Genomic DNA, 27,734 nt, shown 5'->3' with positions numbered 1-27,734 from the left:
CTATACATATGAAAAAATGAATAAGCATTACAATCTAATTTCTTTTAAAATTTTACTTCTGATAAGACTTTGCTATTTTAAAAGTACAAAACAGTCATGGTTCATCGCCTTGGGAACCACAGTGAGGATGGTAGTTTAAAATTTAGACAGCTATGTCAAAAAAATATGTTTAAGATAAAATAATTCCAATCATAAAACTGTTCAGGCATTGAAAATGTGACATCCCCTTCACTTCCACAGGAATAGGCCATACATACTTCACATCCAGGCTTTTGAAATCTTAAACGACCAATCACATTCAATTTCACACACAACTTCAAAACACAGACTGTTTTCTGTTAAAACCAACTTTAATAAAGACTTGTGTCCTTCCACATATTTACAGGGCAGTATCAGAGGTGGAAAAAAAAAACACTTTCAAAAATGGATCAGTTCTGAACAACTGGGTTTCCCTTGTGGTAAGGAAAAAAAAAAGAAAGAAGGGAAGATGCATGTAATCCAGGTGATTTAAAAAGATGAGGAAAGATGTAGAGTCTATCTCTTGGGCCAGGCATGCCGCAAACCTCTGTGGGTATTAAACAGAATATTTAGCATGGGAGATGTCTGAAAATGCAGAAACAAAGAAACTGTACTGTTCTCAATGTTTACCTTTCTGATTTGCCCTTCATGTACGACATGCTTTTGTTTCCTGAAGAGTTCTTCTTTTGTCCTTGAGGAAATCTCTGCTGGGAAAAAGAGTTAAATTCATGAGGCATAAAGAAATTATATAGTTTTGTAAATAGGCTTTGCACAGCTAAGCAAACCACAAACGCACCTTTTTCCTAAAATCCTGGGCTTGTCGATTTGGATCAAACTGCGTGTTGTCCTTAGCTTTGGAGCCTGTAAAGCAGAGCAGGATACTGTCTCCGTTCATACTGAGCATCACCGGAATTTGGATTAAAGTTAGGATGTGGTATTTTCAAAGGAATAAAAAGATACGATCAGATAAGCCTACCATCAAAAACTTTAAGATCTGACTGAGCATAATCAAAGGGCTTGAAGGTTTCTTCAGAAGGAGGGTTGGTCTTTGGGGATTTCTCCGCTGATTTCATCAGCTTCTTACTCGGTTTGGGAGTCATCTCTCCAACCTCGCTGCCACCCCTCGCTTTTTTCCTTCCACCATCTTTTGAATCCTGAAAAAACATTGGTCAGAAACAAATTCAAGTAAAAGAACTCAGTTTGTTTTCCAAAAAACACCAACGTTGTCTAGGTTAACAACTGCTTGAGTTGAAAAATAAATGTTGCGAGTATGGTGCTTCGTTGGATTCGTAAACAGATATTTTTCTAATTTTCAATTATTATTTTGCCAGATGTTTTCTTTAACAAACAAGGGATAAAAAACAAAAAAACAAAAAGCAAAAAAAACATTTTCCAAAGATGAAAAAAGAAGTCTAAAAATTAAGCTTCTTTTTTCAGTCCACAGTTTTAGATTCTTCAAATCTAAAATTCTCAATAGTGAAAAATGTTTTTAGTATTATTATTATTATTATTAATAGGAAGTATTTCTGAAAAAATTAATAAACATGAGCCAAAAAAAGACAGAGCTAATTTTCAAGATATCTTTATAATCATTGCATCGATGATGCAATTGTTGCACATGACCACTAGAAATGTTCAGTCAACTCATGAGACCAGGTATGTGATATTGGGCTTAACAAACAAGATTCTATTAATATATACTTTTGAATTGAACAAACAATTTTTTCCATGTTCACAAACAGGACATTAGATATGTTTGGATATTTCTGAAACATTTAAAATAATTTGTAATCCATATTGAATTCATTTAGGTCATGTTTTGCTGGACACACAGCAGAGAGGCTCGGATTGGCAACCTGAACAAAGATCGACAAATCCAGTTGAGATTCATACCAAAAAAAACAAAACAAAACAAAAAAAAAACAACTCAAAAAGGATGTTTGGGTCATCAAATAGCAAACAAAAGACTAACATAAATGGCAAATCTTTATCTTCCTCTTTCTCTATTAATCCAACTTCTTAAATCTGAAACAAAAAAACCTTGTTACAGATTTATCTCTACTGATACATTTATTTTTTTAAAACAGAAAAACGAATAGATTTGAACAAATTTCTTTTCATATTAGAAAAGTTATTATCTTTATGTAGTCGTACAATTGTTGCATCAGAACCTCACTGCTGGATTTCTGTTTATACAGATAACCGCTTCATGCTTTTTAATTCTGTTTGGAGACAGAACAAATAATGGTGATGAACCCCGATTATAATCTGACAATGTTAATACAATGCTATTCAGAAAAAGGGAAAAACTCCTTTGAAACAAAATCCTAATTAGACAAAAAAAAAAAAAGAAAAAAAAAATATTTGCTGCCAAAGGGCCATCTGAAAGTGACAATTTGCTAACATCACAGCCAATATTTCTCTGCAGTTGGCAGGTGGATGACTGTTACTTTTGCAGAGTTTCTGCCAACATCTCTGACTATGATCCATGCCACCAGACAGCGCTAACAAGCCGGCATGCAGGGATACTTTCTCTCTCTCTTTCTCTCTCTCTCTCATCGTTACAGACTGAAAAACTTTGGCCCTTATCCCTCCTGCATGCTTTTCCTCCTGCAGGAGAGAAACAGTAAAGCTGGCAGGAAGACACGCGGAAATCAAAGGGCGTGACCTCCTTTTGTTCGAGCTCACCTTTCATACGAAGTGAAGAGTGCAGATAAAACAGAACATGAAGGAAAGCTTGTTTATGAGAAACTCAGCGGGTATCATGTAATACTCTCAGAGAGAGAGCGATCTAACAGCAGGGCGGCTTCAGAGGAGAAAGAAGCTCCCGTTTCTCCTCAGTAGGGGAGAAATGCACAATGAGGGGATAAAAAAATAAATAAAAAATGTCTTCGGAGCTGCAAATCCCACACTGTGCGCTTAAGTTTCCCCAGGCATGAAATGTGACAGACAAATATTTAAAAAAATGTAACAACTATGCTGCCGCTGCAGGCTGGCAGCTGCAGTTCACCTGCTTGTCAGTCACAGTGTTCCCTGAGCTGGAAAGCCAGGTGTGTGTGGGGGTAAAATGAAGGCCACCGCACGGGGTTAAACTGACTGTTAAAGCGCTCTCCTTATGATGCGGCGCCAGACTTGCTGGCAACATGGATCTCAACTTTCTCATCAAACTTTTACCAGGTAAAGTGGAAAAGACAGCAGAGTGAATGGCTTACTGCTGCTTGTTGGCGAACAGGGACGATGTTCCGCAGAGACTCCTGGTAGCTCTGTTTAGCCTTGCTTCTTTCCTCTGTGGAAAAAAAATATTCAGAAACAAATCCAGCAAAAAAGCAGTAACCTTAGAGTTAGTTAGATCCTGTTTCACCTGACAGTTTCTTTGCTTTTTGTTTTGCTTCTTCCTTTGATTTCTTCTTGACCTCCACCTCTTTCTGCTGCTGCTCAGCACTCTGCAGTTTCCATCTCTTGCTGATCTGTTCAGGTAACAAAGCAGCCCTATGACAACTCAATAAAAAAAAAAAGAAAACGCAGCAGCCACAGGCGAGGGGCTCGGATTACCTCGAATATTTTTGAAGACGGGTCAAACTTGGCGTTTTTGTTGACGTGCGCGCCGGTGGAGGGCAGATACTGACGTTTTGAAGAACGAAAAAGATCAGGAGGATTAAAAACAGTGTGATGAAAGTCAGAAATAATTCAGAGACCTGATGTTTTCTTGTATTTTACCATTCTGAAAGGATTTTCAAAAGACTCGATGATACTCCTGGCTTTCATCTGAGCTACGGAGAGGGATGTTTGGCCAGCAGGAGTTTCCAGCTCCTTTGAAAGAAAGAAAGAAGAGTTCTAATAAAAACTGTAGCTCGGTTTACAAACAGAGCAGCTGAATAAGCTCAACTCCTGTCTGAAACTATTCATTCTCTGAAATCTTTCAGCTTTGGCCATAATACTACCATGGACAGCAATGCTCTTTAGCTTGATTATGTCTGACAGAAAAACCCAAAGTATTGCTTCAGCCACTTTGCTCAAAGAAAACAAAAGAAACCAGAAAAATCCCCAAATGTTAACTTCTACAAATTTCTGGTTCAGAAGGCACAGGCCACATTTTTATTTATTTGTAAAAGAAATGTTAGCGGGTATGTACACTTTTTGTAAGGTGTTGCATTTACCTGAAACAAGGAGATTTTGGCTGGAGCCAACAAGGAGCTTATTTTCTGCTCATCAACATCCATTTTGTTATCCTCCTCTGAGAACAGCATTCCTTGTTTCACTGGGACTTCTAAAAATTGACAAAATATTACATAAAAACAATAGTCCCTCATGATTTTTTTGTTTTAAAGTGCAACAATCAAGTTTACCATCTGCAATGAGCTGAGGGTAGCTGCTCTCAGAGCCCCTGGACGTATCATGTGGACCAAACAGCGGGACTCCTGCCTGGATACAGAAAATCATTTATTAACCCAACCAACGCCAAACTGGTCACCATCCACCAAAACGTCTTCAGCCAACCTTTTTGATGGTTGTGAGTCCTTTCTTCTTCTGAGCTGCCATCTCAGCCTGTGAGAATGAAGTGGATTAATTCCAAAGTTAAATGTGGAAGTGGCGCTGGCTCGCCGGCTGCGCCGTGAGTGGCAGCTCAAACCGCCGCTGTCAATCTCTCCTCACCTTCAGGAGCGGCATTTCCCTGCCTTGCTGCACCAACAGGTGGAGCTCGTTGACCTGCTGCCTCACCAGCGGCGGGACGGGGTTACAGCAGGCGATGATGCCCTGCGGCTCTCTGAGGAGATAAATGGCAAAAAGAAAACTCATCTAACTAAAAAGGAGAAACACATGACATATTAAAACGCTTTATAAATGGGGTGGGTCTTACTTGGGCAGCTCTTCGGATATTTTGATCATCATATGAGTGGGAAGGACGTATCTGAAAGCAAACAAGCGGCCATTAAAACGTGACAAAAAACAAAAGTCATACCAACTGGGCTCAAATAAGTAGATTCACATATAAAAATGGATCCGGGACATTTCTAGAACAGTGGGTCCAATGAATTCACACAACCTACCCGGTGCTTTCATCTTCCTGCCTGGCCAGCTTGTCTCTCCAGGCGTACAGCAGCCTGAATGTGGTGAGCTGCTGGGTGTTAAAAGACCTTTTCTGCTTCCTCTGCAGCTCTAAATACGACTCCTCGGTGAAGATCGGCTTCACGTATTTCTGTCGGTAGAAGGAGAGGAGGTCGGCACGGCGAAATGTGACAGGAGGTATTGAAGAACATCACGGCACAAAAAAATAAAAGAAGAGACGTTTGTAATTTACATTTAAAAATACTAATGAGAATACCAATTAGTCATCTGCGTTGTTTCTCTTAATGCTCGCTGTTACTCACGCCTCCACTGAGTTATTAAATAATTATATACTGAACTCTCATCACATGCTGGTGACGCTTCCGATGCAAATGCACCAGGAAAGCATCTAAATCATTAAAGCAAACCTTCAGCGAAACGTCTTTGCTTTTGTTCCAGACGCACTGCAACAGGCCCGGCTGGCCGTGGTTCGACTCCAACAGCTGCGCCCGCACGCAGTCGTAGATGTAGAGGAGATAGTGCGTGTCCGCTCGAGCATATTCGATCATCTCTTCTGGCAAGGGGCTGCAACATAATGTACATTTAACTTCCTTCCATGTTTCTTTAAGTATTATTAAAGGAGAAAAGTGTGAAATCTCCAACTTGAAATGCAGAGCAACAGTATTCACACTTGTTCATGTATCCAAGTGAAAATCTGAAATGATTTATATTCAGTCCGACTGAATATAAATTTGAATCACAGGGAAGCATCTAAATGATGTAATAATGTCTTAGGTTTAAAAACAAACAAACTAAACTTCAAATAGATAATTGGTTCCAGCTGTCAACGCACCGAATCCTCCAGTCAGCCAGCTGGTAGCGTTTGTCCGAGTTCACGTTGCAGAAGTTTTTCAGCAAATGGTCCAGAGAATGTCTGGCCAGGTTCAGGGCTCGACTCGCCTGATGGGTGTCAAAAAGGTTGACAACATACAAGCCAAAGTCCCTCTGGAGCCACTCAATGTCAGAATCAGCACCGTGAAAAACCTGGAAAAAAAAAGAAAGAAAGTACATTCTGAATAGTTAAAAAAAAGAGAAAGAAAAGACTACATGATGAATTTTCCATTTGGATCCTTTTTGGCAATTCAGCTGGCAGTATGAGCCCACGCAGCACACAGTTTCCAAAGGTGTCCCCCACTGAGTGTGAATCATGTTGGCTCCCACACATCACAAGACACCTGCCAACTTCATCCAACTTTGTCTGAATAAGATTGCTCTCACAGAGAGCGTCACACAAAGTCAGCGCTTTATATTTAAAATAATGTCAATTACAACTTCAGACTGTTCTTTCAGCTTGGGAAGATTAGAAAGATGATCTGTTTCACTTTGGTTTTAATATTGCAAAAATGATTAGTCAAAGTGATTTCTCACAGCGACAAAAGACTCCGTCTGGGTAGAGGCCAGTTTGCTCAGGTTGTTGAGCTGGCCTGGCATAAAACATACCAAAATATTTAAAAGCATTCCTCCAAGAAAGCTGTCAGCATTTAGAACTCAAAACACCAGAAAGTAAATGCAGAAAACTACATCTGGACTTAACCACCAGAGACAAAAATGTATTTTTGTGGTTCACAAATATGCTAAAAACATAATTGAAAGCTTGAGCTTTTTGCTAATCCTTCTTTCAAATAAAATATGAAATCCCACAGCTCCAAACAGACAGACCGGCAGGGGTCAATGCAATTTCTCAACAATATGCTGATGCAGTATATAACCCTCTATGATAAACTCTCTATAAACTATACCGAGAAATAAAACCTCAAAGAGTAAGAAGCGGCTGTAACTAAACCAACTTTGTCATAAAGTAAAAATAAAATAAAAATGTATACTTTCAGGCAGCATACAGCAGAACTCATTCATGGAGTCGTTTCTTTACTTTTACGATAGTCGGGTCAGTGAACGCCTCGTTCAGAATGTGCATTTCGCTGCGGAGCTCCAGAGTGTCGATGATGAAGTCCTCTTCTCTGGTGGAAATCTGCATCAGGCAGGTGATGCCGAGGAAGCTCCGGTAGGAATGGTGCTGCGGTGGAGAACAAAACAATAAAATGTTCAAAAGATAAAAAAAGAAACAGAAAAAAAAACCTCTAAAAGCCTTAATCACACAAGACCTAATAACATAGTAATATTTTGATTTGAATTAAAAATCATCTGCATACCTCGAGATCTACTGCAAATTCAGATAATTGGCACAGCTTCTCATTCAGCGCGACCAGGTCCTCCAGTGAGTCAACAAAGGAAAGCTTTGTCTCGGCCATCGGCTTGTACATCTGCAACACAGAAGTAGATAAAACATCAGTGTTCAGTAAAGATATGCAGCTAAATCCACAAGAAGTCACTGTGCTATACTAAATAATGAAAAGACAGTAGTTGCAATTGATTAAATAATACATATTTACAAAGATGGGTTAATAGCTGCTTAAAAAAAAACACCTCAAGAGTCCATAGATCCTAAGCTCGGTAGAAAAAAGTTTACCCCAAGAATGTTGACAAAGCTTCAGCACAAGCTTTCAGGACAAAGACTTTCCATTTTTTTTCCTTCACTGAAAAGTAGAACATTTCCACTCTTATAACTTTACAGAGTCAAAACTTGTAAAACCCATTAAGTAAATTTTAAGCAAAGGTGCTTAAAATGGACCAAGTGCGACAGAAACAAGAAAATTAGAACCCAAATATTATTTTAGCGAACTTAGAGGACTGGAGTTTACAACAGCAATAGAAAAGGTTTGGTTTGATAAAAATGAAGTCAACCACTCCAAATTAAACCCCCCCCCCCCAAAAAAAAGGAATGTCATCTGAGTAACTAAAAACAACCATTTCAGAAAATTAGACTCTATAGAAAGTGAACTGAACTTTACCCATAAACAACTTTCTCTAATCAACAGCAGTAATTTGGAGATGGGTCTTAATATGCTGCACAAAGAAAGCTCCAGCTTGGTCTGGGGTTATTTCACATGATGACTTCATCTGACTGTGTTACCTGAGGCTCCGGCTTGGACAGTAAACTTTCTGGTAAGGTGAGATGGTCCAGTTCAGACTGGTATGGATGCGCAAACCTACATAAAGCCAAACCGTTACTTTAACAAAGAGACAAAGCACAACAATGTTCACGTTACACAACAGCACAAGCCTTACATGTCTTCGACATGTTCCTGAGTTCTCTGCTGGTGGAGAAAGTCAGCCAAGGCAGCCGGGACGTCGAGGTCCTCTGGCCTCTCTTTGCGTATTTGCTTGTTTGAGAAATCTGCAGTTTGAGAAAAGTCATCCGCTCAGAAATGTTGGGAAAGCAACACGACGCATATGAGGGTAAAAAGGCTCGGCGTACATGACGGAAGTGGCTTCAGTGCATTCGGCTTGATGAAAATCTTGGGAACGAACGGTGTATTGCTGTTGTCAACTTTCTCCTTGAATTTCAGTTGGGGCCTTGCAACGTTCTTGGCGTGAAGGAGTCGGAACGTCTCCGATCGGCTGCCAGAGCTGAAACCCTGGAAAAAAAAACAACAACAAAAAACAAAATAGGTGTTAGGCACCAAAGTCAACATTATCGTAATTCAGCTATTTGAATCAGGGGTATTGGATTTGGAATAATATCTAGGAGCTAGAAGACACTTCTGATGGAGAACTTGAGTTTGACTCCACTGGATTAGATGTTTGGAATAGGACACACAATGCTAGATTTGGGTCAAAACCTATCAGTAAGAGAAGCTGATAGGTCAGTTATCTCACCTTGCGATTCCAGCTGGACACAACAATTTTTGGAGGCTGAAACCCGGCAGGCATAACGGGATTCTGGCTCCTGTTTACCCCGTCGGCTTCGTCGAGGAGAATCCCCTGAAAGTTGCGCAGCGGAGCTCGGTTGGTTTGCAAAAATGTCTTCCGATTTCTAATTTAAAAACAGTGCCCTAGAGAAAACTCTTACCGCTCTTTCAAGAATAACATCATTTGAGTCCACGACCAAGTCAAACCTCTCCTCCAGTCCGGTGAGCTTGTTCCGGTCCCTTATGTGAGATCTGCAGCCATGATGCTGCATTATCTGGCTCATGCTAAATGATAAACAGCTCATGTTATCCAGGCTGGTTTTTATACAGATAGGCGTATATTTGACATAAACTTAAAAAAAAAAAAAAAAACAAGTCTAATCGTACAAGTTCATTCAAGTTGAGGAGAATATGAATGTAAGCTAGAAAAAAAATTACAATGGAGGAGAGTGTGTACAGATTCTGGCAAAAGCATGAATGTGCGACTTACATGAGGCTTAATAAATTAAAGAAAAGGCCGTCCTATAGAAAAAAGCAAGAAGAATTATAATCAAACACTTACCAGTGCAGAAGCTTGTCTCCTTGACTTTCACAGAACTCCTGGAAGCCTGGAAAGCTTCGGTAGAAATCATATTCATCTCCTGCTTGAGGTAAGCCAGCTGAGGCTTTAGTGGCTGACAACACAGACCCCAAACCATACTGGAGAGAAGGAGAGAGGAGAAACTCACCCTAAAGAACAGCTGTGACGTCATCAAAGTGGCGACTAAGAAAATATCTGAAATGAAATACTTTTTTTTTTTTACTAAGTACTCTTATTTTCAAAGTTCAGCAAACCTGATCATTTAAACAGCCAGTAAAAAGAACATAGATATATAGGTGCTTATATTTAGTGTAATCGTGAACTTCAAAGTGACCTCACACTGCGAAGATATATTTAACAAGAAGTATCAGCTACAACAAACTCACGTCAAGCACCACGAGGAAATGTGATTAAACGTCACATTTAGGTGGTTTGTCACGTGTTAAGAGATTTCATTAAGAAGCGAGAAGAGACGAGCAGCACATAGCTGAGCTAACAGGGGCTCATCCACGTTGTCCCGGTCAGACTCACTTTAACGAAGGCGTCTACGTCTTTAAAGCCTGGACAAAGATCACTTTTCTCCTCTCTGCTGGCGTCTGGATTGTCGTCCAGGGAGCCAGCATTGGTGGATTCCTTCTTCTTGGAGGCTTTCATCATCTAAACAGCGCTGTGTACATGTGTGCCGCAGGAAGGAAGCGGCCCCTGTTGTTGTGAGTGTTTTCTTCGGAGACGAGCTGAAGACCGGTAGAGGAACTACAGCGCCCTCTGTCTGTGGAGGAACTAAATGCAAAATCACCCTGTTTGATACAGTACATATATATTTCTGTCTGTCTGTCTGTCTGTCTGTCTGTCTGTCTGTCTGTCTGTCTGCCTATCTATCTATCTATCTATCTATCTATCTATCTATCTATCTATCTATCTATCTATCTATCTATCTATCTATCTATCTATCTATCTATCTATCTATCTATCTATCTATCTATCTATCTATAAATAGCACTGTAGTTTTGTACAGTTTTAATCACAAATGCTTGGCTTTTATTTAAATTTAAGCTTAAATAAATTTACACAATGTCCTGCAACAAGCACACCAGTAAAAAGGGGAACGTCATAAGAAAGGTACAGGGTCATGAGTCACAGCTAATTTAATCATGTCTTCTACTGGCATCTGAGATGGGAAAACTTTCGATGCACATGTTCACAGTTTAATACAGTGAATAACAGAATGTTTCCACAGTTACTGGTCAAAGGCGGCTAAATTACGGAATAAATGAATACAAATAAAAAAAAAAGAACCTGAGAAGGAACACGGATAATTATTCTAAACAGTGAGCCAGGGGTACAGTGGTGGCTGGTGGGCTCAACTGAAGGTGTGCCACAATGAATATTTGCTGAGGTACTCGTGCAATTTTAAAAAAATAACCCAAACAAGAAGCCACCATTATGGGATGTTTAGAGTACCTCCAGATGCCTTTTGCAATGTGGACTAAATTCTGTTCAGAATCTTAATTGGTTCTGGCTACAAATCCTGCAGGAGCAGGCGCTCGTCAGCAGTGCATCCATCCAATGCAGCGACACTGCAGACACAGCAACATCTTCTCTGTATTGCCTCACCTCCTCCACCTTGGCAGAGAACGACGCACCAGCGCGCTGCCACCATGAGGGGGCAGTGTGGACATTTTCAATCTGTGGTAACCACGGGACAGCAGTTGCTGCACTGGGAGAACCGATATGCACCAATTATGCATTCACAAGCATCTCTATATGAAATATGTCCTGACTATATCTGAATTTAAAGCGTTTCGCAGTGTTGCGCTATGACGTGAAAATACTCATTGTAAATCTTTCATCTCTCTTTGTGTTAACATCAGCCACACAGAGCCCAGTGTAGTGGTCCAGCGGTCGATAGCATGTGAAGAGCCAAAGTATTGACACACCAGCTCATTATAAATGATCTGTGGGGAGAAACCTCTCTTTTCTTCACTTCCCATTCGAATCGATCTCTTCACAAGGTCCTCTCTTTCTTATTATCTTAAAAGCATCTCCTCAACAGTGGTCCGATCAATACATCACAGCAGCTTTCCATGTCATTCTGTTGTTTTGGTGGAAACTCTGAAGTTCACAAATTCACAAATAAGCCAGATCTAGTGAAAGAGACAGAGATGTGCGAAGCATAAAGCTTGACACTTTAAGATTTAGACGGTGATCTTGAAAATACTGGATGTGGAATTACACTCAAATTTCTTTGATAATTATCTTAATAATAATGTGCAAGAATACAATTAATGTTTCAAGCAAAATCTTTTATGGACTGTTTCCTTATCCAGTGAAGAGGATATTACTGCTGCCTTTTACCCCCATTTATTAGCTTTTTCATAATACCATCCATTTTATAGGTGCCATGGCACCCCGAGGCTCTACTCAAATTCCTCCTGCAGTAAAAGACACTAAAACTGCTGATGCTGAAAATGACCCCATCCCACACAGAATAATCATAGAAAAGCAAAAAAAAAAAAAAAAAAAAAAAAAAAAAATCCACCAAGAAAATCCTCAGTGAACTGCTTTTATTAAGTCCCTCGTTTAGAAAACACAAATGCACCAAACAATATCATACATGCACATCTTCCGCATATCAAGATTAACTGTTCACTTTTCAATGTGAAAAAGTCTGAGGATCTCACAGAGATCACTGGGACATAAAAATACTGAGGAGTCACAAATAAGAAAAGGCCAAGCGTTGTTACCCAGAGCTCCAATCATCAGTTAGTTTGACCATTTTTTACAAATTATAAATTTAAAGTATCTCATACTGCTTTACAATCAAGTTTACTGATTGCAAAAAAAAAAAAAAAAAAGAAAAGAAAAAAAAAACCATGGAAAAACTTTATAAAATCACAAAATGTTTTGTATTTGTGGTCTATTTCATCAGTTTGACAACCTTGCAACATTTTGGAACAGTGCACCAAAGGACACAGTCAGCAGCCGCTGCAAGGTGGAAGTCATGTATTTTTCAAATTCAAGCTTCGAGTGAGTGAAACAATTCGAAATAGGACACCAAAATTTACTCATTGTGGTGTCCTTAAAACATGGGGAAAAAAAGCCTTAAATAAATTCATCCTTTGCTACAGTTGAGAGATTTATTATGACTTGAGCTTTTGATCAGAGTATGTTTTTTCTCAGGAAAAAAAAAAAAAATCTAGATTTCTAAGTAATAGTTTTATCATAGGCAACTCTGGCAATATCTGCAATATAAATGTAACCTAACCAAAACATTTTTTTTAATGCAGTCTTTCTGCAAGTTTCTGTGGGATGAATGTAAGGTATTTTATTATTTAAGACATCTGTGAATTAGAACAAATATCTTAAGGTAGCATAAGATACTGGAAAATATCTTACAGTTCTTTACACTTCAAATGTAAGCTGAACCCCCCACACCCCAACAATACAAGAAAACATGTTTTTGCTATTAAACAAACATCCTGCTAGAAAAGAAATGGATAGAGGTGAAAACTTATTGTTTGCTTTTCCTTCCAAAATTATTTCATCCCAAATAAAACTACTTTCCAATGCTTTCTGGATTTCACAATGATCCTAATTATAAAAGACACGTGATCTTAAACAAGGTGCCTCTACATGAAAAGAAGATTTTGATTTCAATCTTCTAAACAAACATAAATAAGAAATATTTGCTGCATTGTGAGAATGGTTGAATGGCAGGTGATTAAATTCTTCAACTACTCCTTCTGATCAAGAAATTAAGCTTTGAGGCAGTGTGATGATAAATCCTTAGCTATAACTACAATATACAGAAATAGCAATCTGAAAATGGTGAGTGCACCAAATCCTCAAAAAAAGGACATTAAATTGAACGAAACCAAAAGAGAAAAGTCAACAAAAAAGCTAATTTTTCCTCCCAATTAAAAGTGTTATTAAACACATTATTAAAAGTGTAACTTTTTAAGAGCCCAACACTTTATTTATGTACACTTGATTTATTACGTTGTAGAGTCTTTAAGAACTTTTAATTAGCATTTTATGACTTCCTGCTCGCAGAAAATAACAAGTAGCTCACATTTGCTTCCAGGAAGCAAGCAGGTTTATACACCTCAGTCTGTGACAAACAAGGCTGGACGAGGACACAAGTATATTTTAATATGAGATTATATGAGTGCAATAAAAGATGAACTTATTTTGGACTTTTTTTTCCCTACCCATCGACTGATAATTGTGGAGGATGCTGTACTAGTAGTTAATAGAGACTCGCTGTCATATTGGAAAACAACAGATCTTAATTATTATATTCGAACAACACTTGGCCTTTGTGCAGAGAGGTTTTGGAAGAAACAAAAAGAAAACAGGAACAATTAGGAACCATATCAAACATTTAGAAAGAAAACATCCAAATCAAATCAAATCATGTCTACTTTACCAATACATTACAAAACAAAGAGGCTGGCAAAGCTTCCATGTATCAAAGACATAAAGGTTGCCTTTTTTCAGTTTGTTTGATCAATACATCGGCCAAAAGCATTTGGTACCCATGTAAGCATGTATGTTCATTTAATAAAAACACAGAGGTTAAAAAAACAAAAAACAAACAAACAAAAAAAAAACATACATAGGTTGTCATTCACAGAAAGCCACAGAAAAAAAACAACAAAAAAACTAACCAGACTTAGACTTCAAAGGAGTTTGAGTCATTTACACATATTTTCAGGAAACAAAAACAAGGTTTAATCAGAAAAATTCACCCAACATTTACTGTATTCTGTGGATTTTCCCTCTAGTCGCCTTGCTCTGGTAATCTACGATCATTTAATAGAAAAGCAGACCTGTCAGCTCCTGACTGGGTCAAATCCATTGCGCGCTCCCGACACTGACCTTGTATTATTCTACGTGAATGTCCGTGATGCTTCACTTACTCTGTGCCCACAAGCATTGTCAGAGGTTGAAGAATTTAGGTTTAAACACCACTATGGTCCTCTTGAAATCACTTGTCTCTGACTCCATAGGCTAAGGTGATAAGACACACAATCCCGCTCACACACTTTGTCTTTTGTCTCATGCTCACACCTTTTCTGGTGTCATTTTGAAAGAACCATCCTGATTTAGTCCTCCCTAAATTCTGATATATTAGTCTTGTGCGGGTGTCATTAGTGCCATTAGTCGAATGCCCTTTTCCAACAAAACCCCTCAGGCCTGCTCTAATTTATTAAGATGTTTTAATGTCTGCTAAATCATGGCACATGTCAGGCTTTCAATTCAAGTCAGACTGTTAAATAGCCCATTGTGTTCTGAGCTAATACCTCTCTGATCTATTCGCTCCTGCCACCTTGGAGCATTTACATGATAGAGTGAAGCAGGTCTGGGTACCTGAGTGGTGGTGGCTGTGGTTTTTCACTGAAGTACATTTGCAAACAGTGACGCCACAAACGACACACACACACAAAAAAAGGCCAATAGTACAACTGACAACAAAGAACGGATTCACAAAGTATTAAAACACAGCTGACCATAGATTTATCCAAATAACGTCGAAGCTGGTGGCTAGATTTCAGTTTTCAGACTGGCACAATTGGCAGCATTTCGAACGTCTCATCCAAACTTTAATGGCTGATGATGATGATGCATATCAGCTGGCTTCGGCTGGGTGCCCAGCAGAGAAACACTGAAAGTTCTGTTCCAATATTCTCTTGATATTAATTAATGAATTGTTAGGTTTCCTGTAAATCCGTCAGTCATTTGTACTCTAACATACATGTTGCTATGTTGAAATGTTGTGATCAGAGGGCTTAAATAAAATAAATAAATAAATAAAATGGAGCCTGAAATGTTTCTTGGTGGTAATGAGAATGAAATAATTGATTTTAACAGCACAATAAACAAGTAAATGTCAAGCAACAATGACTTCAACGAGGTTCCAATGTACTTCAGTCAAATGAAACAATGTAAGACATTTATGTCTCACTGTAGCCTTCCAGCTAGAAAAAAAACAAAGCAAAACAAAAAAAAAAAACCTCACAACTTCATTGAACAGAAACATTTCAGGCAATTAACTTGTATGAAATTTCAGAATACTCCATATCTCAATTTATAGATAGAAACTGCACAGATTTGGTATCTATTTTTTTAAAAATGCTTTGGGTTCTAAACAAGGTTACGTAAGAAATACAAACCACTAATTTGTCAAGAGAAACAGGTGGTGCATGAGAGGTTGTTGCAGATGAACTTAAGATGTTATATGTTTTGTGTACAAAACTTTAGTTTTAGGTTTAGAGCATACAACTCTGCTCTTGGCCAACTGAGTTTTAATTTTTGATAAAAAATAAAAAAAGATGTGGTGGGCTGCTGGAAAAGAATATTGTTGTGTGCAAATTGTGCAAAAAGGAGTTAGCCTGTCATCGAACTATTCAAGCCAAAAACATATCTGTTTTTTTATAAATCAACAGCAAAACAGTTTTTTTAATTGAAAATCTTGCTTATTTTTTTCATATGTAGTTTTCAATTAAAATGTAATTTATTAACACAAGTAAAATTAAAGTGTAAAAACTTTGAGTCCCACTATGAAAAAAAATACAAAAGCATGCAAGAAATGGGCCTCACATTCAAATAAGGAAAACTTATCACCATATAGTTTGTGAGATAAAGTAATTTAGAAGGATTAGGGTTCTAAGAGTTTTAAATTGGTTGACAAGGGGTATGCATTTAAGACGAAGCTGCCATGACGCATTTTATTCACAAGTATTTTGAATTCCCATATATTAGGAAACAGTGAAAACTGCTTACATACAGATGGCAACAGCGATTTAGCCTTTTAAAAAAAATTGTGTTTGCAGCGTTTAACTCTGTTGTAAATGCAGGGATCTGTTACCAAAACAAGTGAGAAAGAAGTTGAAAGCCATCTCCCTTTCTCACCTCCACTTGCCTGGTGGCGGTGTGAAGAGGGTGTGAAGTGGATGTGAGGTGAACGGCGGATTATCGGTTTTGGTGACAGAAAATGCTAGATGGTACAACAGATGGATGTAGCCACTGGGTATGAAAAGTCACACAAATTCTGAAGTTGTTTTTTTGCTTCTTCTTCTCAGTCTGCTTGATTTCGTTCTGTGATATAGCCGCAATATCTCAGATAACGCTCGGGATGCAAAAAAACCCCAACTTTGAATCAAAGTAAATAATAGAATAGTGGCCGTGGTGATCAATGAACCACAAGACATTTTTAAAAGGCCCATGTGCCAAATTTGTTGCGTCCGAAATGTAACGCCACTTGAAAACTGGACTAATAATAACACAGACGTGTAAGCAGCTACAATGTGGAATCATTTATGGGTTAGGTCATTTTGTGGTGGAGACGACAGTTCATCTGCATGGTGACACTTATTTCCATTATTTTCTCAAATGCTGGAGATGTGAGAAGAACACAGTAGGAGGGTTCTTTGTCACTGCTGCTTCTTGATGTCAAACAGTACCGAAGCCCTGAGGGGTTTTAAAATTCAGTCTTCCACTGAGTTAGCTAAGCCGTATGATTTATGTACAGGTTAAAAAGGTTCAGATGAGCTAATTAGGCAGTTCTTCGATGCAGTTATATGCCACAAAGCTATTTTTATCACTATAAATCTAATAATATAAATGCTGACTCTTCTTGGACTGTGCTGTTCTGTGATCTCATCAGTTATGTCACATTTCTCTAACATATTTTTTTTTGAGCTCAAGCAAACTTTCATCTAAAAACATGGAAATACACTGGTTGGCCACTCAAAATTAAAACGTTAGAATCCTTGTGACTACATCCATCTTTACTGGTGCCAAAAGTTTAAATGCATTCCCTTGCTCCTTCATATTATGTATATGGATTCTTAAAGTTAAGAATTTATAACTAAAAGTGTTAATATGACGCTACAAACTTTTGCCCCCCTCAATTTTATGTGGAGAAACTGGCTACTTTTTGGGTACACCTTAGAATTGCATTGGTCATCTGGATATGGTCATCAACACTGCTCAGGTAGTCAATTGGTAATAACGGGGTCCGAGTGTACCACACCGTCACATCACATGCAGCAGCAGCAGTCTGAATCATACAAGCTGAAGTCACACACTGGATCAATCTGCAAAAACTGTAGCATCAGGTTTGTGATTCAAGGTTTGACGTGTTGGAGATAGTATTCTGCATGCCTTGTAAAAGGTGTTCACATGAACCACTGTTGCCCTTCTACTATTTTAAGCCAGTGTGTCAATTCTGTCCAACTCTCTGACACCAAAAGGTCATTTTTATCCCTACAGCTGCTCCTCTCTGGACATCCACCCCATCTCCAAACCATTCTATGTAAACACAAGACATGGTGATGTGTGGTAACCCCAGCAGATTAATAGTTTATGAGATACTCAGACCAGCTCTATGTACACCGACAGCCATGCTATACTCAAAGTCACTAAAATTGTATTTCTTGAGTGCAGCTTAAAGCCAGCCAGTCATCTTCATCTTGTCTAGACACCAGACTGCATCAAATTACTGCCATGAAATGAGTGGAATTTGTTTTGCGTTAACAAGCACTTGAACAGGTTACCTCATAAAGTGGCCAGTGTTGACTTCTATTACTGAGATCTACAGTTGGCACAATACATTTCTGAGTCTATATTTGTGAAATCTGAGCAAAATAACGGCAATCTACCCCTATCTGTTGACATTAGAGCTTTGTCTTACTTAATTTTTAAGGTAGATAGGCAAATGCTTCATTTAGAAAATGTGAAATTAGGTATTATATGCCATTTCAACATCCCTCCAGAGCTTGTTAGGTTAGGATAGAGAATGGTTATCGCTCCAAACCCTGGATATCCACAACAGTGTGTTTTATGCGTGTTTAAAATCAGCCGTCCTTTTATCTATAGTCCATATATCCTGTAAAATTTAGCCAAAACAAAGATATTCAGAGTCAGGCTTCTCGAAAGCCTTTACTCTTCTATTAACCTTTTTTTAACACCTTTTCACTCATCAGTTTCTTCACTGTATAGATTGAAGTAAATGCCAATTTCTCTAAATTTTCATTGAGGTTTTGGCTCAGGGGTTTTCCCCTGAAGCCGAAGAGCTGTGTTCTGAAACATGCCTGTTTCATACAGCATTTGTTTCATTCTTTCCAATAAAATGGACGTGAAATACAAAAAATGTCACGTATTTAACAGCAAAAGAGAATAAATTCTTTAGAACAAATTTTGACTTCAAACAAACGACTTGGAAGAAAATATTTGAGACTTCTGTTGTTACCTAAGAACTTGGGGAAAAAAAGAAAGAAATAAGAACAAATTGGCACATGTGCTACGCAGCATTACTCCTACTGCTGTTTGCAGGAACATGTTTCTTGATACCAAGTCAAGTACAGATTTTAGTTTTATTTTTCTTCAGGCATTAAAACCTTAAGGAGTCTACATTCAATTTTTCCACAGTTAAGCGATAATGATAAGGTAAATACTGAACAGAATGAGATGTTTTATGACCGTAATCTGGAACACAATCCATTTTTAATGGCGCATGTACTTATAAAAACAGGCTGCTGGATGTATCTATAATTGGGGCCATTGCAAGAAACTTCAAAGGCACAAGCATATGTGTGAATGAACATGTTCAGGCGATCGGATGAAGAGGAACACAGAAAATTCAAGAGATGAAAACTAAAATCTCACACTGAGCCCCTCAAAAGGTACGCTGAGTGCTTAATGGCTGTAAACTGCATGAAACTGAATGCTGAGAAAAGTGTGGAGCTATCTTTTTAATAATAAGAAGAAGGCTGAAACTACTTTGGCACATGAATGGAAGTAAGGCATCTGTGTTATTTCAGAGTCAAAGTAAAGAGCTGAATTGGAGTATTGTTCCTGACTGGCAAAATGTCAGACCCACATTAAAATAAAATAAATAAATAAAGACAAGCAAATAATGTTAATTAATTCTGTCTGATAGCACACTCCAATATTGCACTGCCTCATATTTTATGTAGAACACAATAAAACTGTCAACTCTAAACAAAGAGTAAAGAGAGAAAAAAAAAAGCATGGTTACTTTTAGAAACAATAGAAAAATGTTGGAAAACAAAGCAGAGAGAGGTCTTGTCACAACATTGACCTGAACGTAGATATTGCGATGGTGAAGAACAAGGAGAGCGGGGATGTGTCCACACTCAGGGCGTTGGAGCCACGGGCGCTCATACCTACAGCAAAGACAAAAAAACAAAAAAAATAACAAACAAACAAATGGTGAAAACTAAAAGTACTGAAACTCACATCCAACATACACACTATTTTTAATTCTGACTTAGAGTCAAAATAATGGAAGTCTGAAACATCCCAACAGAGTTGAAAACATGTTACATATAACCAATAGCAATTCTTGCATGAATTGTCCCCTGAACAATTCAGTAGCTGGATAAATAGAGTAAAGTCCTGCAGAAACCAAGCAAAATGTTCTGTCTATTCTCAGTAGACACTCCACTGACTTTACTTGCTTAAAAGCAATAGAAGACTTGTACAGGGTGAAACTAAAAGACCAATTCTCCTTTTCTAATCTGCTGCTTTTGCGGCCCCTTTCTTAAGCTGCCCTGGATGACTGCCCATATCAAAACCCACCACTGAATGTGATGGAAAGTTTTACTATTTAATAAATTAAAGGGAGAATTTATATTTCATTTTTGGTTGAGGTTGAGTCCATAGCTTACCTGAAATATACAAATGTGTTGTTAAAGTAAGCTGCCGGCACGAGAGGGAGACAATATTTTGTAAATATAATATTATTTCTAGCCATTATACTCTTTGAAAGAAAGACACAAACAATTGAGGAGTTGACAATGTAAACTGTATCGGATCTTATATTGGCAATTATCACAGTTATTCAAGCTACTTCTACTAAAAAAAGCAGCTTCTGTGTTCTCTCCAGGCAATGCTAGTACTTCCCTTAAATCAGAAGTTTTCAAAGAGCAGCTAACATTCAGAAATCCAGCAAGTTCCATAATCATCCGAAGTTGAAAGCTTAAAACGATACAACAGAGGCTTTGAAGTTCTCAGTCTAGCTTCCCAGTTATCTGAAAAATGACTTACAAACATGTCTCAACATGTTGTCGAAAATAATTTCTTTGATTAAATGTGTCCTCTAACATCTAACTCTGACTCACCTTCACTCAATAACTGCATCTCCGCTGAAGAGTGTCACTGTGACTTGGAAGCGCATATGATCAATTAACTTTTCAGATTTTGAGTTTTAGACCAGCTAATCACCGCTCTTGGACATTTGAACTTAAAATAGACTGATTCTGGTTTAGACAATTTCTCAGAAGACCTCAGGACTTCGACAGGTATAAGTCCAAATCAGTTAGGAAAACATTTGGCTTGAGACATGTTTGTGTTGAACAAAATTTAAACAAAAAGCTAATCAAAGCACCAGACTTTAGCAAAGCTTTGAATTCTGCACATTGAGTGATGCCGAAACTGTGGCATACCCCATGAAGTCGAGTCATTGTAACTTTGCAGTTGTAACAGCAATAAGATTCAAGATGTCATAGCAGCAGAATGCAATCATCACATCTGCACCACTGGCTACACTGGATTTTTCCCCCCCCATTGTCCTTTTCCTCTCTGCTCTGTCTCCATCTTCTCTCCAACAAACATGTATTATTACTCAGTACAATCTTGGCTCATACAGATATATTTTTTATCTCCCCATAGAGATGCAAGTCATCTTTGCTACTGAAATCCTTTACGCTTGCTATCTTTTTATAATTTAAAAATAATCTAGAGGGATGGAAGTCTAAGCTCATTAGATACTGATGAAACTAGTAGACTAGAAGTATTTAAACATACTTGAGATTAGAACTGGTCGATCGTCAGCTTTGAAAGCTTACAACTAAATATTTTCCAAGTGAACGCATCATGCATACCACTGGGTACCGTTAATGCTGCCAAGTCGTTCTACTTTAACTCAACACTCTTCATTGAGTTGAAGAGTGTTGAGTTAAATACTCTTCAACTGCTTGAGTCAAAGATAGTGGAGGTTTTATTCTGTTCTCACCAAAATGCAGCTCCAGGAACTCTGATTAGGTATTACGTGTGCCTCTGTCTCGGCTCTGCCTGAAGCCACATCTGGTCTTAGAGGTCTCGCCTTCTGATCCCGTTCGTGTGTCATGTATATGTCTGTGCTCTGTTTCTGGTATGCAGCATATGCTCTGTGAGTTTTTTTTTTTTGGCTTTTGCGCCTGACCCTTTCTTGAGAATTTTCTTCTTTTGATTTGTGTATATTTTATTGGACAGTGAGCCTGTCTTGGTTGTCAATGAGAATTTTGTTCATGAAATCTGAACTACTTGGACTTTACCTCTTTCCCGCTCCTGAGAATTTCCATTCATTTTGCTCTCATCATTATCTCCCTTCAATGACAAGTTTATCAGCACACCATCAGTGTCTTTTCTCACCACTATTCCTGGCTGCACCACTTGACGGGAGGAGGCTCAAGCAACCACACTGACATTGGTAACCTTTACATGTATTAGGGAATGTTTGTAAAACTCCCAGACTCTTTCTAGCCTGCTTGCTTTTCCCTGTAAAGATTGATGAGGTGTTGTTCCTCCCTTCTAATAATTCATTTTCATTAGTTGCAATCGGGTGTTTGCAATTATATCACACAAAGTACCCTCGAGCCATTTAAGAAGACAAACAAGAGAAACAACAGTGACACATTCAGGATTGCCGAAGAAAGTAAGTATTAAAAGCAATTATCGGGGGAAGATAGTGCAATTTTCAAAGAACACTTCGAATTTAATGGATAAAAGAGCAAACGTAAATGGCAAACATTTCACATATTGATATAAAGGACTATTTGATGTCATCGAAGCAGACCACCAGTTTATGCCTGATTAATTACAGCCATATTCAATATAATGTTACTGTGACGTCTGATTTACTTCAGTGAGTTAGTTTAGAAAAAAGAAACACAATATAAAGATTACTTAGATTCAACATAAATTGTTTCAACATCAGTGTTTTCAAACTTGTTTAGTATGAGAATTTTGCACTTACAACAAAGAAAAACACTATATTTAAGATGACCATATTACATTAAAAATGTAAATAGAAAATGTTGGCATAATAAAGAGTATGTTTAATACCTGCTTAAAGGTTAGAAGTTTCAAAAGGTACTTTTAATCTGAAAGACAAGCCTCATCAGAAACCATATTCTAATTTATTGAGTAATACTGCAGACGTGTCACTGTCCTCTGGAAGGAAAATTAAGATTGTTGTATGAATTTCTCCTATTTTATATAGTTATGAGCAAATGCTACTGGTATTAGTTTTCAATTTGAACACTTACAAATCCTGAAGTGGATTAAGTTTCTCTGTTACAAGTCTAAAGTCTACATGCACCCAGCCTGCCTAAAATGATCCAACTAACTACTACTATCTTGACATTTTTTATTTTTCAAATTGATGAACATGAGCAAGGTCAATAAATATGAAAAAGTTTATGTTTTCAAAATAAATGCCCAGCTCACGTCTGCAAATGTATTTTCTGTAGACTTAGACCTAAAGTGAGCAAACTTTACAACTCCACAACTCAACACCGTGTTGTCGCTCCAGTACAAGTGTCTGGTTAACAATCTGCCCTATATCTCCTCCAGAGGAGCAAAGAGTTGAAGTACTTTACAAACCCCCTAAAGCTTTAAACTTTCTCCTTGTTTTGTGTCATTTTTGGGTCCAGCCTCTGTTTGAAGCTTTTACAAGGACAGATATTTTTAGTGTCTGTGAGATGTTTCCAGAAGTAAGTGAGAGGAAACACAAAAGCTGTGAAAAGCTGTTTAAAAAGGAAACTATTTTCTACAGCAGAGAGCAAAACTTTGGAAGGCGCTGCTCATTTCAATCTGTTGTCATTTTGTACTTTTTCCACTTCAAGCCATTTCTTGCTAACTTTTACATGCACATCTATTCATACCTAGCTTTGGTATGTTTTGTCAAACTGGTAAAAGAGCCAAATTAACCCGGGGCCAACTTCATCAGATATCAGAAAGGCTGATTAGCGCACGCCCTGCGACAGACTGGCAATCTGTCCAGGGTGAACCCCACCTCTCTCCCAGAACTTTAGCTGGAGATAGACACCAGCACCCCTGCCGACCCCAAGAGGGACAAGGGTGTTAGAAAATGGATGGATGGATGAATGGGGCACAGCAAAGCTCCTGGATTCAGAAATGTTGGAAATCTTGTCTGGAGTACACACCAGTGCTGGATTTACTCTGGTACATTTGCTTGGGTAACTTTTTGGAAAATTTTTTCTTCACCATCCTTTCAATTCCCTAAAGAAGGTCTTTCAGACTGCCTGTCTTACCCCTTCCCTCCTTGTCCACACCTGTTATGAAACAATGTGAGCAAAGATTTGGTTTCAGACATGTTAAAAAATACTTATTAGTTATTTTTAATCCAACACCATCTGGAAGGGGGCCAATAATCCGTGGAGCGCTGCCCACCAATAATTTTCAAACATGCTAATGATAAAAATACCCATGGCTAAAGTCCAGTAGCTATTCTGTCTTGCACATTGTGTATGCAAGGCAAATGCTCCCTTCTTTCAGTTTGTCCTTTTTGGCAATGAATCCATACCTACATTCACTCCGACAAAAGCAGACGTTGCTCAGCAATCAAATAGTATGCTCTACTAATATTAAATTATGGTAAGTAATTTTGACTGGTCCCGTTAAACACTACACAAAAATAATTGGAATCAATAACATTTTGAGAAGTAAACAAACTATTAGTAGTGAATTATAGATACTAAAGCATACTGTCATTTTTGAAGGTTAGAAAAAAATGTAATTGATTCAAGTTAATAGGATGACTTATTGTTTTACATAAACAATATAGGAGATCCTCCTGCATGCTACTTACACCCACCTTTTGAAAATTCAATGAAATTCAAACTGCCTCTTTTAAACGTAATAAAACTCAGTCATGCCTTATAATTGTGTGTAAAGGGACCAGGAACCTGATTAAGTTTGATTGCAATCCCAACATTTTCATGACCTTTGTGACTAAATTAACAGTCGTGTGCTGCTGGCTTCTCCTTTATAATGAAATAACATCTACAGAAAAATCTTCCCGAGAGGAAAAAAGAAATTATAAATGATGCTTTAACTACTTTCAGAGATTTTACTTTTTGTAAACAGTGCTTTATGTTTTCACTGCTAATTTGTTTTGCACACATCTTTTACTTTGTGTCTAAAAGAAAAAGGGAAAAAAAGTGTTTGTTTAAAAGAAAAGCCACCATGAAACTCAAATTCCCCTCCGATTAGTTGTTTTTAAGGGATTCGGCACAGAACGTCCAACAATGTAAAGTAGCATTTAGAGGGGAAAACGAGCCCCCCTGGAGCTCCACAAGACAGTAATAGCTCCTAGTAAAAAGAGGGCTGCAGACAAAGATGGATGGCGCTGCATATTTCAGCAAAACATGAGCCCAGTAGAGCCAAATTAGGGTGGCAAGGGACATTAATACTGTTGCATTAACGGAGGACAAAATGTCCCTGTCAGAACTGAAACGTGTCAAGTGATTTCATTCATAAAAGCCCATAGAAACATTTAACATACAGGTTCTAAGACACAGTGGTACCATAAAATTACAAAAGCAAGAAAACTGGGAGCACACCTCTTTCACCTTTTTAACTCAATAAAACATGAACAAAAAAAAAAAAAAGACGTACTCAGCCTATGAATTCGTATGGGGTCTGAGGCTGGACCCAGTCCTCCCTCACTCAGCGTCTGAATGCGAATGATGTAGTCGTCCTCATTATCAGGGAGGGTCAAGTCTGCTGTCGAATTGGCCGTTGTGAACGTGTTTACCTCTTTGTGTCGCTGTCTCCAGAATGAAAGCTGAGGGGAAACAAGTGAAAAGTAAATATGTATCCTTTCAGTCGACTCTGTTCTCACAGCTTATTGTGCGGCATTAATAAACGCGCCACCATCAAGCGCGAAGAAACTCACTTGATATCCTGTAACTTCTGACTCTGATTCCATTGCCACCACAGGCTCCCAGTAAAGAGACAGCTGAGAGCCAATTAGGGTCCATTCTACATTCAGCGGTGGCTGGGCAGGCGCTGCATGAGATAAAAATGATTTATTTCAGAGTGTGGGCACAGAAGCAAATGACTGTATTATTGGCATACTGGGATCATCACATTACCATATATCTGGCTGTTTTTAAAATCAATGTTAGCGAAGGATATTGTTTTTACAGTTTGCAAAGAAAAAGCCCCGATCCAAAGCAAACGCAGGCTTTTGTTAAATGATCTTTGAGCACTGCAACTTACGTGGCTTTTTTGTGGTGACATTGATTGCAGGGAGAAAAGGACCGGTGCCCGCTGTGTTGAAGGCGCTAACTGTTAAAAAATACTGCGCGTTTCCTGCCAAGTTGTTTACTGTGACTGAGGTTTGGTTCCAAGGCACTCTAACCTTCCCCATCGTTTCTGGTTTGGTGTCATCCTCCCAGTAAACCACCTTTATAAAACAAAGAGCAGATGCAACGCAAATGTTACATTACCTCACGAAAAAGATTATTACCGCTTGAACAATTTTGTTTTTTGCATTTTGCCACATTATTGCCGCACGTTTCAATGCCTTTTAATAAGATTTTATATGGTAGACATATATGTGGGAAGTTGAAGAAAAATTACGAACGATTTTCAACATTTTTGTTGTGTAAGTTTACATTTAGTTGCAATTACTATGATGCTTCCGTGGTAACTAATTGCCTGCAGCAGTCACCGAGTTACTAATCAGAGCCTGAGTATAATTCTATCCATTACAATGGCTCTGTGAGGGATTTCGAAAGTTTTTTCAAGGGTACTTCATTTTTGAGAACCAGAGTTAGACTAAAAGGCTGCAAAACACTTGAAGCTGGAAAAGCAAGTTTTCTTTCTGACAACAAGGCTAAAATTAGGGTTGCTTATTAAAACTGACAGCTTGAGCAAGGTACAATGGGATGGTTTAAATCGAAGCATATTCACCTGTAATAATGGTCTTGTGAAATTCCTGACCTAAATGCAAACCAAAATTTATCCAAAAAATCCAATCTGACCAAGCTAAAAATGTTTTTTTTTTCTTTCACAAGAAATATGTTTAAAATTGCCTTCAACCCAGAATCAGGCTCTACTTTGAGTTGATCTATTACACAAAAAACCCAATAAAATATATAAATGCTCTGGGTTGAACAGTTAGTAAATATATATGTATAAAAAAAGGAAAAATAGTTTCACGGTCATGAATAATTTTCTAAGACATTATATTTATATATATTTTTAGATATGAGTGAAATGTGCTCAAATGCGAAAGCTTAACTTTGACATAATGCTGCTGGGTGTATCTTAGAGAGGTGACCTCTAATCATCCACAAGTGATCCACAAATAAATATAAATATTTATTTTGAAATAAATATTTTATTTATTTTAAATGTTTGTTTAAAGTAAACATTTAAAATAAATAGATAAAATAAATACATAAAAATGTTTTTTTTATGATTTTATTACAAAATAAAACACTTTCATCACAATCCCCTCCTCTGATAAGAATATGTAGCATTTTATATTAATCACATCACATTTATTTTCTTCCCTTATCGTTTTTTCAGCAGAGTCTTCAGTTATGCAAAACATCAGAGAAAGAACGGCAACGCAATTTAGGCCAGAAATCATGGATCATTTCCTTTTATCTATTTCTTTAAGGATTATTTTTGCAAAATCAGTCCTTAAAACGGAATAAAGCACGGCCTAAGATGATGGCATCAAAACCCAACACTTTGGCTACAGTGAAAAACATGTTAAAACATTGAATTAAGGTTCTGTTCACCCTTTCAATCCAGCTAAATGATGAAAAACAAGTAGATCAATTAACATTTTGTCAGTCAACTCATGGATTTATTGCCCATTATTTAACTCTCTAATACATCATGCACTGCAAAATAAAGAATGAAATTTAAATAATTGCACTAATTGACGTCTGACTAATTAAATTTTAAATTGATATGAACAATAATTAATCATTTGTATCACTTTAAAAACTGCCATTAGAATAACAATAGATGTTGTTAGTGAGCATCCAGCCTATTCGTACTTTCCTTTCTATATTCTGTGTACGGTATAAAAAGAAACACAGCTTACTTTTTAGTTTACATGTTAATCAGGTGACCACAGTTTGTGACAGTAAACTCAACCACAACCTGCTTTTTGAGGTTCAAAATTGATCCATCCCATTTTGTATTTGGATCAAAGTCAAAAG

The 27,734-nt window shown here is 37.8% G+C and overlaps 2 protein-coding genes across 2 annotated transcripts in view; both read right to left on the bottom strand.

The window, feature by feature from the left end:
- Nucleotides 1–317: 317 nt before the first annotated feature.
- On the bottom strand, nt 318–10,167 carry exosc10 (exosome component 10). Its single transcript, XM_055049937.1, has 25 exons — nt 9,985–10,167; nt 9,436–9,572; nt 9,035–9,158; nt 8,842–8,946; nt 8,441–8,600; nt 8,251–8,359; nt 8,096–8,171; nt 7,275–7,385; nt 6,995–7,138; nt 5,918–6,108; nt 5,493–5,649; nt 5,067–5,215; nt 4,877–4,927; nt 4,672–4,783; nt 4,516–4,563; nt 4,365–4,440; nt 4,176–4,285; nt 3,736–3,828; nt 3,571–3,639; nt 3,380–3,485; nt 3,231–3,304; nt 995–1,172; nt 815–879; nt 649–722; nt 318–565 (listed from the first exon to the last, which is right to left on the bottom strand). Exons 1-25 carry the CDS (start codon nt 10,108–10,110, stop codon nt 535–537), a joined length of 2,676 nt encoding a protein of 891 aa, XP_054905912.1. The 5' UTR covers nt 10,111–10,167; the 3' UTR covers nt 318–534.
- A 1,835-nt stretch (nt 10,168–12,002) lies between these two features.
- cntn3a.2 (contactin 3a, tandem duplicate 2) overlaps nt 12,003–27,734 on the bottom strand; it is a 60,964-nt gene continuing 45,232 nt past the window's right edge. The window contains exons 22-25 of the mRNA XM_055049813.1: nt 25,771–25,957; nt 25,445–25,557; nt 25,165–25,333; nt 12,003–19,646 (exon numbers count right to left, since the gene is read on the bottom strand). Of these exons, the coding sequence (XP_054905788.1) occupies nt 19,549–19,646; nt 25,165–25,333; nt 25,445–25,557; nt 25,771–25,957 (567 nt within the window). The 3' untranslated portion in view covers nt 12,003–19,548. The remainder of the gene's footprint in view (nt 19,647–25,164; nt 25,334–25,444; nt 25,558–25,770; nt 25,958–27,734) is intronic.

Source organism: Poeciliopsis prolifica, unplaced genomic scaffold, assembly GCF_027474105.1.
Source record: "Poeciliopsis prolifica strain line A6 unplaced genomic scaffold, Auburn_PproV2 SCAFFOLD029, whole genome shotgun sequence".
NCBI lineage: Eukaryota > Metazoa > Chordata > Actinopteri > Cyprinodontiformes > Poeciliidae > Poeciliopsis > Poeciliopsis prolifica.
The sequence above is the reverse complement of the archived record's forward strand: the minus strand, read 5'-3'. Positions and strand labels throughout refer to the sequence as shown.